Raw genomic sequence first — 13,407 nt, forward strand, 5'->3', positions numbered from 1 at the left:
AGAAATTTTTGTTGACAAACTATTGGCATTCTTTCTATAAAACACTTACACCTTAGGTTTCTATTACTAAACAAGAGAAATTTTTGTTGACAAACTATTGGCATTCTTTCTATAAAACACACCTTAGGTCTAAGTTTCTATTACCAAACAAGAGAATTTTTTTTAAAAACTGTTATTTTATTTAATTAGCTGAACTCTAAGTCTATCAAGTTAATTATGTTTGCTGGCTGGTAACATTTAACAATATATATGTTATTTAAAACGGTTTTACATAAAATGTAAACCGATGCATTTGGAAATACTAGACATAAAAAGAAAATGAGTTTAGCAAGTTATGTCAAATATGATTTGATTCTGGAATCTTTAAAACATGAAAGCTTCAGAAATAATTTACCAGAGATTTATCTGGTATAGAAAAGATCAACATCATAAAACGAATGTTATTATTAAATATTTTGGTATTGCAAAATAAAGATATCAATTTACCGTGATGCAAGGCCTTCAAACACAGGAGCAAGGGAAAGATCAAAGGCCTGACACACATGGATAGCAGCATCAAATAATCCTCCTCCAACAAGTAGAGCAACTGTTTCACTAGCTGACAGAGGAACAGCAGCTGTATGGACAGAGTTAGGATCCTTCTGAATGAGTTGGAGACGAGAATGGACTAAATCATACTCTCGCTTGATGTCTGCCAGTTCTAACACTTCAATACGTCTCTTTATTGCTGTTGTAGTGGTGGAAAACACTCGGTAAGTCTTAGTTTATAGAATAAAATACAGAGCCTGATATCGAAGAAAATATAAAAGATACTCGTGTACCCATTTAATTAAGTGTAAACACAGGTGTGAAGGCTGATTGTGGTGCTGTGTATTTTTATATAATACAGAAGATACTGTCTATGTTGTGATTTAAATTAGATATTAAAAGCTTATAGCGACAAGTAAAGTTAAAAATACAAAGTCATGGATACTAAAGTTAGAACAAACCCAATGTTTGATCAGAGGCAGCATGGGTAAGAAAGGCTTATCCTTCCCAAAGGAGCAACCCCTCTTGAACAACCGTTGTGGAAAACAACCTCCCCCCAAAAATGTCCCTTAAAGTGCATTATTCTTACCAACTCAAAAATATTATACAGTATATATGACAGAATAACCTACTCAAACAAAAGACCCACATTTGAACAAAACTGTAACCACACAATGACACTTAGTATATGTGTGTGTGTGTGTATACATATATATACACACACACATAAAGGGTCTATTTTGAGTATCAGGCAAAGATTAATGGAGGAATATTATTTAAATTTAAATAAGTTTCAGCCTCTTAATGAAAAAAACAAATTATCCTCATGTGCTTCAATTTCTCTTATCCAGTGAACTGATACATAACAGAAATTGACTTTAGGTAGACCACGAAGAATGAATTCGTTTTATGTTAATTACACTTTTAAGATATGTTTATTAGTTGCATTTGTTTCCTGTAAACTTCTTACATTTATTAAGAATTTCTTCACCATCAGACGTCCTCTTTGGAGACATCCCATGAGCAGCTTCAGAATCCATCTACATTTATCAAAAAAAATAATAATTATAAAATTGTTAGGGTATAGATTTGTTATTGCTGTATTATTTATTAATTTCAATATTATAATAACTAGTTTTTAACTTCACTATTATCTGCTTACATAACACACAATGTTTGAAAGATCACCTTACAAACCAAGCACCATAAAACAATCACACATTCATATTATATGTTGCAGGCTCTGTCACTACTTACTTACAATTAGAATACATAGTTTTCTCTTTTTTTAGTAGAAATCTTGAAAGTTATGACAGTATCATGATGGAATGCATTACTACACTTGACAAACGTTTTTGAAAATCTTATACCTTTATCCAAGTTCTTTCTTTAATATATTCACCAGTTCTTCAGACTGATAAGCAGGTTAATTCAAGAAAATGACAATCAATAATAAATATGTAATATAATGTAAAAGATCTCTACCCTGATGTATTGTGACATAAAAAAAAAAACATTTCCCCAACTTAATCCAGTTAACACTATAACAATTGCTGTTAGGCAATCTACTAATATAAATAGTATTTCATCTACTACTGTATCCCAGCCGGCCTGAATAGCTGTGGTAACAGGCAAAAAATCCTTGTTGACACCAGAAATGGCAGATACAGTGTGGTTGACATATTGTTATACACGTCTATTTTACTAATCAATAACATATTTTGTTTTTTACATGTAAAGATGGATTCAATCTCACGTCAGAATGTCCTACAAAACTTTAATTAGAACAGCAACATAAAAACATTAGGAAAATGCTCAGCACAAGCTAGTTAGAAGGCACAGATTTCACAATCCAAGCAAACTTTGGGTCATGCAGTTGTTTAAATATAAAACATATCATAGCAAGATACACAATCTATATGACAAAATCTAAATTCCACATTTAGAGCCACTCCCCCTAACTGATCAAATATTAAACACTTACAAGCTTGTTAGAAGGAACAGGTTTCACAATCCAAGCAAACTTCGGGTCAACCAGTCGGAGACAACTTAAGGCTGTGAGATAGCACCATGCCTGTTTCATGAGAGCCTGAGTTCCTACCACTTCTCGACCCAATCGCATAGCATATTCATACATAGTGCTTGCACCTGAGGAAAACAAAGCACTAACATTAACACTTTTTTATACAGCTAACAGCAGCAACTTTCAGTTGTACCGGGAGTAAAAACCTATGTTTACTAACGAGGTTTCTACCTTCTCTTGTGTCCAACGTATCCTAAAGAGTAAAAACAATCTGTATCAACTGCAAAGTGTAAAATCAGTATGTCTACCATATCCTTAAGTTCAAAAATAATGTGTCTACTGTATCCTAAAGTGTAAAAAACAATTTGCATTTACAGTATCCTAAAGGGTAAAAACAATTTGTGTCTACTGTATCCTAATTGGTAAAAATTGTCTACCACCTCTTAAAGTGTAAAAACAGCTTGTCTCTAATCACCTCCTAAATGGTAAAAATAGTGCGTGTCTAATCACCTCCTAAATGGTAAAAATAGTGCGTGTCCTTTAGGATATGGTTAGGTCGAAGCTTTTTTTACCATTTAGGAGGTGATTAAACATACACTGTTTTTACCATTTAGGAGTTGATTATGTAAAAAGTGTTTGTGTCTACTGTATCCTAAATGGTAAAAACTATATGTCTACCACCTCCTAAAGAATAAAAACAGTGCATGTCTACTATATCCTAAGTGGTAAAAACAGTGTGTGTTTAATCACCTCCTAAATGGTAAAAACAGTGTGTCTACCATCTTCTAAAGACTATGAGCAGCATGGACCTACTTTCAACAATTGTTAATTTTAGTTTGTGAAACTTTAGTCAATAACACTACAACAAAAGTACACTACAACCTATACAAATGTCAAAAGCCTCAGGCTTATCACCATCAATGGAGAGAAAAAAAATCTTATCTGGCTCCATACTATTGTCTTTGTTTGGGTATTAACCCTTTCGAGACGGGTCACGGTTGAAAGGCTGTGTCATCTCATTTGTTGACATGCATTCAAAATTTTATTGAACATGAATTTATGTCAATAACTTTGGTATCAAACTGTAGATTATAATTCAAATTTTAGTACTATTATATTACTCAATTTCTTAATTTAAAAGCAAATATTAAAAAACAGATAAACATCGATTTTTGTGTGTCATGTGGTATGTTAAATACAGCACTGGTTCAAATTAGATGTTTGTGAAGTCAAAATACTAAGATTATAGTTTCATATGAATTAGAAACTCAAATTACTGATATTGACAAGCTAGAATATAAAACAAGAGCTCATATCTTTTTTATTTGCTAAGATATTGCTCATATAATAAATCAAACACAGTGGCACTCCGTCCATCTCTTTTCATTTTTGGAAACACTCCCTTATATACGCTTACTTCTATATATGACATGAATAACCAGTCAGAAGCTCAGAATGTCCCCTAGTGGCTTTCTCGGTTTTACTTCTTTATTTAGTGTTCTATGTTTTAAGAAAAATATGTTTAAGAACGTATTTCAAAATAGTAATAATCTACATACATATATAATGTATAATAATTGAAATGTGACTGTATTTTACAAAATACTAGTCTACTAAAACAGCCATGGCAAGTTACTTTGTACAGAGCAAAGGTCAGTTTTATGTTATTGGATATGGTAACATGAGTGCACATGTGCCACATAATTGTAACTTCTGTATTTTTAGCCAGGCATGGCTGAAAGGTCAATTTAGTAAATATATATAAATGTATAATGTTATGAGATTTATACTATTTAGTTTAAACATTTATGTTTTCTTGTTATAGTTTGTGTTCATTCTAGAATGAAAGAGGCATAAGTTATATTTATTTCCTAATTTTTTATGGTGATTACAAGAATGATCAAATCTACTGAACCTGTACAGAGATTAATTACTGAAAAATAACAGATAAAATTTAAAGTTTGTTCTTAAGAAACATTTGATAACTATCTGGACATTATAAAAATTTCACATGTGAAATTTGAAATTTTTCTGATCCATAAAATTATTTTTAATCTTAAAATTAAAATTACTTTGCGAGTTAGATAGGCAACATGTAAAAAGAAAAAAAAAAGGCATGAGAAAAACTTTGCTTTACAAACCTTAAGACTTAATAAAAAAATATGATAAAAACTATAACAAGCACAAAATGATTACAAGGTTGGTCCCATGAACCGAGTCCATGCTGAAAGAGTTAAAGAATCAGAATCATCTTGGTACATATTTATATCATAAAGAAAAATTTCAAAGTTAAACCGATGGATAAAAAATATTCAAGAGTTAAGTTCATATCTTCATCTCCACAATAATTCACAAAGTGAGAATGTCTTTTCATATATATAAGAACCTACCTCTTCTGAAATTGTTACACTGAATATGGAAGGAATACAAAAGATCATAATAGTTATGAGCCAAAAGATCAGATGCTCTAGCCCGAGATTCCAATATGGTTATCAGGTCTTCCTGCATATCAATGTATGGGAATTCCACAAGTGCCTTTAATTGTTTTCGTTCACATAACACCACAAGAAATTGACGCAAGCAGTCTTTCCTCCTGGAATGAAAAACAGTGAAATAATTCCCACGCTAATTAGAAAAAATAGTTTACATTACTCCTGAAACCTCCCTTAAGCCTAACCTTCAACAGCAAATTCTTTTTAAGTACAGCTGGACATTTTCTTAGTTGAAAAATATTTTAAATAAAACATGACAACTGTTCTTAAACCTACTGAGCTCTCATGCAACTTTGTTGTTAACACATTATCAGTTTGCATGCTGCTTAATTTAGCATGACACAGTGGCCATTTACTTAATTTATAGCATGACATCCATGCCAGAACAAAGAAACTACTTTTAAAATTCGTGTATCTGCACTTTCTTTCTTTCTCTAGCAAACTAATAACTACAGACAACCTATAAAAGTTTCATAACTCAACAAGTTGTAGAAATATAGCTTCACCATAACAACCCATTTTTATGTAATAATTAGCATGTAAAATATTAGGTGATATCTAATCCCACATTCAGTCAAGTCAGTCTATCAAATGAAAATAATAAAAAGTTAAATTATCCTAAATACATATTTTATGCTTAAGTATTTGTTTGAGAACAAAGCTACATTGGGTTATATGCTGTGTTCACCGTGAGGAATCAAATCCCAGATTTTAGCACTCTAAGTCCATATACTTACAATGTTCCACCGGGAGACTTTATGCTTAAGCAAGATTAAAGAGATTTGATGGTTAATATAATCACAATTGATCTGTTATTATTTTTTTTAATGCTAACCTCGATATATCAGGGTTAGAGGTCATGGCAGTGTAAGCTTCTTCATTCCGTCCTAATTCCAACTGGTATTTAAATATCAGAGACCACAGTGTTGGCTAATAAAAAATAAAAACACACAGATAAATATCGCCCTGCATCAAAAATGATTGAACAATACAAATTACTTAAAATTTTCCCATTATTTTTAACACATTATGTATAAGAATTTATCACTTGTTAACATTATACACTATACTTTAAAATATAAAATGCTTGTTAAAGTACATTACTAAATCACATTAGTGAAAAGTAAATTCAACTCTACTGAACATATTTTACTCAAAATTCAAGAAATGAAACTGAAATATGTTACAAGATATGTGCGATTAAGTATATCAAATATGTTTGTTTTTCAAATATCTGTGCAAAAGCTACTGAAGCGCTATCTGCACTAGTTGATTCTAATTTTGAACTAATACACTAGATGAAAAGTACCAAATAGTAGGATTTGACTGTCATCACTAGATTGCATCCAAATCCCCAAATACAGAACAAGATTTTTGGTATTTTTTTTTCCTCGTAATGGATCATGAATAATGGACCTGCAGGTTCAATCTGGCATGTTAACCACTGGTCCACATTTGACCCTAAAAGAGGTATGAAAATACAGAACATTTCACTAAACAAGCTTGGTCATTTCTTATGAGGAAATTCACTGGGGGAAAAAAACAATTTTCTTCAAGGACACTCGATAAAAAGTTGTACACTTGATCAGTTGAACCAGTATGTTATAAAGCAGTGGTTCCCAACCTGTGGTACCACGTACACAAGAACTTTTGAAAATCACAAAAAAAGAAAATAAACCTCATGCCTCAAAATTGGAGGGTAGTCTTTGCGAGTTATCATTGTATTCCACCAGCCAGCCTTCAATAATCATGTACTGTTGCCTCACCTTGAGATATTTCTTTTGATTTACATTTTGTTCATACAAACTACTCTTAATTACGGAACTAAGGAAAGTCAAGACATGTACATTTGTACACATATTTCATTGACTACAACCACAGTTTCACCAGTAAAAATATCATCAGTCAAGAATATATGCCTAACATCAGTAAAAATATAATGCAACCATAGAAATCTAATAACTATGGACAACCTGTAAAAGTTTTGCAATATATGCAGAAATCAACAATATTTGTCTGGTACCATTACTATGGTAACAAATTGTAGAAATATAGCATCATCATAACAACCCATTTTTATGTAACTACAGAATGTGTAACAGTCAAAAATCATACCTCCGAATCAGAGTCAGATAAAGGACATGGAGGCCTGGGGATTATCAAAGATGAATTTCATAAACAAGTCGAACACAATTCGATTCCATTTATTAACTACAGCTTAAACAACAGACAAACACAATCAGCGAGTAAATAATATATAAAATTCTAATTCTAATATTTATAACAAACATAAATTAATTACAGTGAATTTTTTTTTCCTTAAATGATCTAGCACGTATTTATGAGAGAACAAGCCATAAGAACATGTTAATGAAAAATTATAACAGGTTCATCAGAAATTACTAAAATATTGTTATCATAGTGACATAGTTGGAAACATAGGTTTTTTTCAATGTGACATCTAGTTTTTGTATTATTTTTGTCTTAGTTGGTGGTGGCCTTGGATCCAGGAGGCTAGGGTGAACTCCACCTATTTTCCTGTAATCTGATTTCAATTTGACATCCAGTTTTTGATATATATATTTTTTATCACAATAACCTAGATTTTATCTAACAACTAAAGACACTCTATGACAGTTCATCCCCTCACTTCTTAACCCTCTCTGCCAGGGCATCGTGTACTGCACATGTCACGAGGTTTTAGTGGCTTATATTACAAATTTTATTAAATTACTTTTATATTATACCAATTAGTACAGCATAAAAAAGTACCTAATAATCCATATCTTAATAGTATACAAGTTTTAAGATCTTAATTATATGAGGCAATATTCTAAAAAATTCTGAATTTCCCCCAATTGTGAGAAAGGTGACACTATTTCTCTAGGTATCCTCTCTTCTCTATTTTATTAACCACCCATTCAATAAGTATGAAATTTAACAAATTATTTACTATAAATCTCTTTTATGTTTAATTCAATATTATCCATAACCAGTAAAAGGCCACGGTTTTCATCTATCAAATGATGTATTATATTACATTGTGTTTTGAACAGAAAATTATCAGTTTCTCTGTTAGTACAAGCTTTGTTCCCATGGGAAAGATAATGACTCGCTTGGATGAATTTGTAATGACTCTTGTCCCATGGTTAGAAAGCCATAAAAATTGTGATAGTTAGAGGAAATTGTCTGATTTTTGCATATTACTATTCTATGTTCTTTGGTGCATTATATAATTAAATAAAAATATTTAGTAAATTCTGCCAAAAGTATAAAAAAGTAGGATTAAGTGTCATCGACAGTCGACAAAAAAAAAGAAGACCTGGGTAAGTACTTTATCTCTTGTTTATTATGTTTATTCTTTATTTATTATTATTAAAGTAACTAAAATGTAAAAACAGGGATCTCTTTAGGTTATTTAAGGTTAGATTAGGTAAAATAAATAATAATAATACAACAAAAATGTTTCATGAGGCATGCATGCGAGTAGCTGAAGGGTAATGTAATTCAATAGCATAATGTGAGCTGCACGTTTCCCAAGTAATTTACAACTTATAATGATGTGAATAGTAGTTTGACACAAAGGGCACTAAAACTATAAAATTTAAGTATAAATAGATGTATAATATTAAGAGTTTAAAGCTACTTAGGATAAACAAATGTGGTTTCATGTTACAATTTGAAATCATTCTAGAAAGAAAAAAATGATAATTTAGACTTATTTTGATTTTTTTTTGGTGGCTAAGAGGTCGGTCAGATTGACCAACCTTGTGTAGAGTTAGAGTAGAGAAAATAACAGATAACATAAAAAGTTTTACTGAAAACAAACAGAGGTTTTAGAGATCACATAAATTAAATTTAAGATTTTTGAGATGAAGAAAAGTGATTTTCATATTAAGATTAAAATCACTTTGCACACGGACTATTCAAAACAAATACTCAATATATTCATGAAGAAATCTCCTTTTAGTTTGTTAAAAATAATAAACAACAGAAACCTACAATGTTTGGATCATCCTTCTCAGCAGCAGTGAGAGCATTTGTTGCTATGGTAACAATACAGTCATACAGACCGAAACATTCAAGCAGCTGAACAACCTGAAAGCAACAAATATATTTTCAAACTGTTTAATCCTTAAGTTCCACAATGTTATTTTGTATGCTCATAATACATGGCTTAGAGGTACATCAAAATGAAATATATACATAATGATAAAGTCACAATTCCTTTAACTAAGGCTGCTTTAATTGAAAAATTAAATTTAGTACAAGAACATTGATCAAAACAGCTTAGAAACAAATAAAAAAATCATTAAGGTAGCTGTTCTGTTACTATGGTATAACAGTGTTTATTTATGAGGCATGTTTATGTTTAAATGCAACAAATATGTTCTGTCTCAATGGCAAGAGAAAAACATTACAAGATACTTGCAATCCATCAGTATTAGCTACTCACTTTCAGGTAGTACTGGACAACCACACTTTCAGTACTAGCATCTTCAGATGCCTGTAGTAATTTGTATCTCAAAAACATTACAAGATACTTGCAATCCATCAGTATTAGCTACTTACTTTCAGGTAGTACTGGACAACCACACTTTCAGTACTAGCATCTTCAGATGCCTGTAGTAATTTATATCTCAAAAACATTACAAGATACTTGCAATCCATCAGTATTAGCTACTCACTTTCAGGTAGTACTGGACAACCAAACTTTCAGTACTAGCATCTTCAGATGCCTGTAGTAGTTTATATCTCAAAAAGTCTTCACGTGCAACACCCTCCGAGGCTTGACTGAAAAGGTCAACAGCTTTTAATGGCTCCCCCATATTCAGGTAGCAGTTAGCAAGGAGAAACTGACGAGAGCAGTTGTTCCACTCACACCAACCTTGGAGAAGACGGACATATTCCTGTGGACAAAAGTTAGCACTGAGAGTCTTTACTCCTGTTAACAAATTATATTCAAATCAAAACTCTTTTAACACCAATAATCAACTAATTTAAAACTAAAAATTTTGAAGAGGGGGTGCATGAAATACACTTCTATATATTTTATTCATATAAATTTCAAAGTTGAACATCAAAGATACAAATTTTAAGAAGATAAAGCAGTATATCTATTTTTTTATATATAAACAACACATTTTTTTATCTTATGAGTAATGGATTTATTATTTACACTTATTGAAAATATATTACACAGCTTCATTGCTTTCACAGTAGGAAAAAAAAATTGTAAATACTGTTTGTTATCTCCCACTCCTAAAATTCTATCATTTAAAAATTATTCATAATCTTTCTTATAGCTCATACAAACCAGAACACACAACAACTATTTGCCTATTAAATACAGTTAATTCACAAGAAAGTGCTTAAAAGCAGCATACTTACCTGCAGAGGCAAGTACTGACAATGAGTGAGAAGGAATTCAGGGAAGAAAAAGTTTGTGCTGATTGGCCATCTAGTGAATGAGTTAAGTCAACAAGCAACTTGACTACAACTGCTAGTTTCTTAAATGTTTTAATAACCAAAATGTTAATTAATATTTCAAGAAACTCAAAATGTGGTTAAACATCTTAAATGTTTCATTATCACCAAATGTGGTGAAACATTTTAATTCAATACCATCAAAATTTGATTACATATTTCAAATGTCTCAATACAATCAAATTGTGGTTAAAGCTTTAATTTCCAACAAAGTTTTTAAACCACTATCACACAAAGTTAGCTTCAATGTTGTTGAACGGGTGTTAACCTGTAGTCAACACACATTTCATTATCGATAAACAGTTTAGTTTTACATTATCTGTGATAAATCAATAATTATCCATCCATGAAACACTTACAGTGTTTATTCTTATAATAATTCAAACATTTTACAAGTTTTTTCCTCTAATAATGAACTTAATAAAAAATTATCTTAAATATTCATTGCCACATTATTAAACCAAACCTTCAAGAACTTTCCAAGTTTGGTAAATAATAACATACCACACCATTTCCCCCTTTAACTTTTAATGGGCAAAAAATATATTAATTTGTTTTTATTCTCAAAAATTCTTATTAAATATTTAAATACAGTATTTGAAAATCACAGCCTAATGGATAAGAAGTCCATTTTATAGGTTAATAAGTGAGAAATGTATCTTATAATGTTGTAAATTTTCTTTTATACCCAATACATGGTGGGGCTTAGAGACCTAAACAACTTTATCATACCTGTATAATTTTTTTTTCTTCATACAACCTTCTAATTTATTACAAATCACCAATAAAAGCATAGTAGCTTATTTAAAAGTGTGTAATTAAATACTTTTTGAATATGATTTTGATATTAGTGAAATCAGTACATTTTTTATACCTACTTTCTAAAATCTCAAGTTGCTTAGAAGTTATGTCTGAGAAAGAAACTGTATGTTATGTCACACCAATTCATGAACATACCTAGGTAATGTAATATGTTACTATACTCTTAAGGATACATAAGGCAGGCTAGATTCTCCACTAACATTGGTAACAAGGAACCCCAAACAGTAGGGTTTTCTTCAGGAAACTGCTGCTTAGCCAACATCTGCCGAGCCTGAGTTCCTCCCTGCTCCCTCAGAAACAACTCTATAATAGTTTTAGCTTCAGGAACACCTGGAACACAACATTAAAATAATCATCTTCCTTATGTTCAGGTTTAATTTTAATTGAAAAATTTGTATTATTTTTTTGTTACTCACAGTAACAAAAGCTCTAACAATGAAGTGCATCAGGTAAACTTGAAGGTCAGGATTTAAAACCAAGAAGATCTGAAGTTTTAAAAACCAAGAGTATACACGATGAAAATATGTGGTTCTGAAAATTAGGATTTAAAACTAAGAAGACCTAAAGTGTTAAAAACCAAGGATATACAAAAAGAAAATCTGTGGTTCTGAAGATTAGGATTAAGATAAAAGAATAACAGAAGTGTTAAAAATCAAAAAAGGAAGATAAAGGAAACCTGAGGCTCTTAAAGTCAACACTAAAAAGACATGTACAATAATACCTCAAGTTCAGGTCTGTCATGTATACATAAGATTATATAACTAGCAAAGCACTTATGAAACATTTTCTGAATACAATAGACAAACAATAAAAAGCTCTAGTTGGTCCAAATGTGTAGTTTCTTGCAGCAGTAAAGCTTCTTGCTATGAGACGAATTTAAGATCACCACCACAAATACAAATCCCTCAATACTTCTTAACTTTTTCTACAAGCATTTCAGTTACTCATATATAACTTTTTATACCAACTTTGGAACACCCAATCTCGAAACTAAAGCTAAAACTGTTTTTTGTAGCTCAAGTGTAACATATGTACTTAACAATATTAGTTTCGAACATTCAAAGCTGATTATAACATTAAATTCCACAACTTTGAAACAAACTTCAAACTGCATCATCTTAGAAACTAGGATATGATGAATGGCCATAACCTTAAACAGACAAATCTAGTATTTTGTATGTGATCAAACTATAACACAGAAAAAAGCTTGTGAAAGGACAGTTGCTAATAAGGTAACACACTAATTTTGTGCAGTCACACTCAGAATTTTAACTATAAAGTAAATATGTACATATAACTTACTTACCTTAGTTACTAATTCTATCAATTATACCAAACTTACATGATCTCACTGGTCCCATAACCTAACAATCTATCTTGTTAACATTAATTTCTTGAATGTTTTTTCTATAATTTCCAATAAACAATTGAAATAGATAAAAACAGACATTTATTTCTAAAATACAAACAAAGATTTATTGTCATATTCTACATGCCATAAAAGTGAGAGTAATTTCTAGATATTATTGTGTAGGTTAAAGATGGAAACTTCAATTACATATTAAATAGTTTAGAAGTTTTTAACTATGACTTTTCAACAGTGCATTTTCATTTTATGGTATAATCATCATATTTTTCTTTCAGCACAGGCTAGTTCCCTAGGACTGACCTCGTAACAATTTTATGCTTGTTATAGTTTTCATGCTATAACTTTTAAATTAGTAAGCAAATGTTAGTGAATTTGGCAGATTATCAGTAAACATTATAATGCTTTCATATATAATTTTTTATTAAGTCTTAAGGTTTGTAATGTAAAGTTTTTCTTGTCTTTTTTTTCATGTTGCCTATCTGTCATGCAAACTAATATTCATTTTAAGATTAAAAATACTTTCGTGCATCAGAAAATTTTCAAATTTCATATGCAAAATCTTTATAATGTCCAGATTGTTATCAAACATTTCTTAAGAAACAACTTTATATTTTATTTGTTATTTTCAGTAATTAATCTCTGTACGGGTTCGGTAGATTTGACCGATCTCGCAACCACATAAAAAA

General features: G+C 30.7%; 1 protein-coding gene across 1 annotated transcript in view; it reads right to left on the reverse strand.

The window, feature by feature from the left end:
- LOC106467009 (nuclear pore complex protein Nup160-like) overlaps positions 1-13,407 on the reverse strand; it is a 63,589-nt gene that overhangs the window by 7,333 nt on the left and 42,849 nt on the right. Inside the window, exons 19-27 of the mRNA XM_022395094.1 lie at positions 11,526-11,682; positions 10,435-10,504; positions 9,732-9,953; positions 9,046-9,141; positions 5,879-5,973; positions 4,942-5,144; positions 2,513-2,676; positions 1,499-1,568; positions 487-727 (exon numbers count right to left, since the gene is read on the reverse strand). Of these exons, the coding sequence (XP_022250802.1) occupies positions 487-727; positions 1,499-1,568; positions 2,513-2,676; positions 4,942-5,144; positions 5,879-5,973; positions 9,046-9,141; positions 9,732-9,953; positions 10,435-10,504; positions 11,526-11,682 (1,318 nt within the window). The remainder of the gene's footprint in view (positions 1-486; positions 728-1,498; positions 1,569-2,512; positions 2,677-4,941; positions 5,145-5,878; positions 5,974-9,045; positions 9,142-9,731; positions 9,954-10,434; positions 10,505-11,525; positions 11,683-13,407) is intronic.

Source organism: Limulus polyphemus, unplaced genomic scaffold (genome assembly GCF_000517525.1).
Source record: "Limulus polyphemus unplaced genomic scaffold, Limulus_polyphemus-2.1.2 Scaffold2459, whole genome shotgun sequence".
Classification (NCBI taxonomy): Eukaryota; Metazoa; Arthropoda; class Merostomata; order Xiphosura; family Limulidae; genus Limulus; species Limulus polyphemus.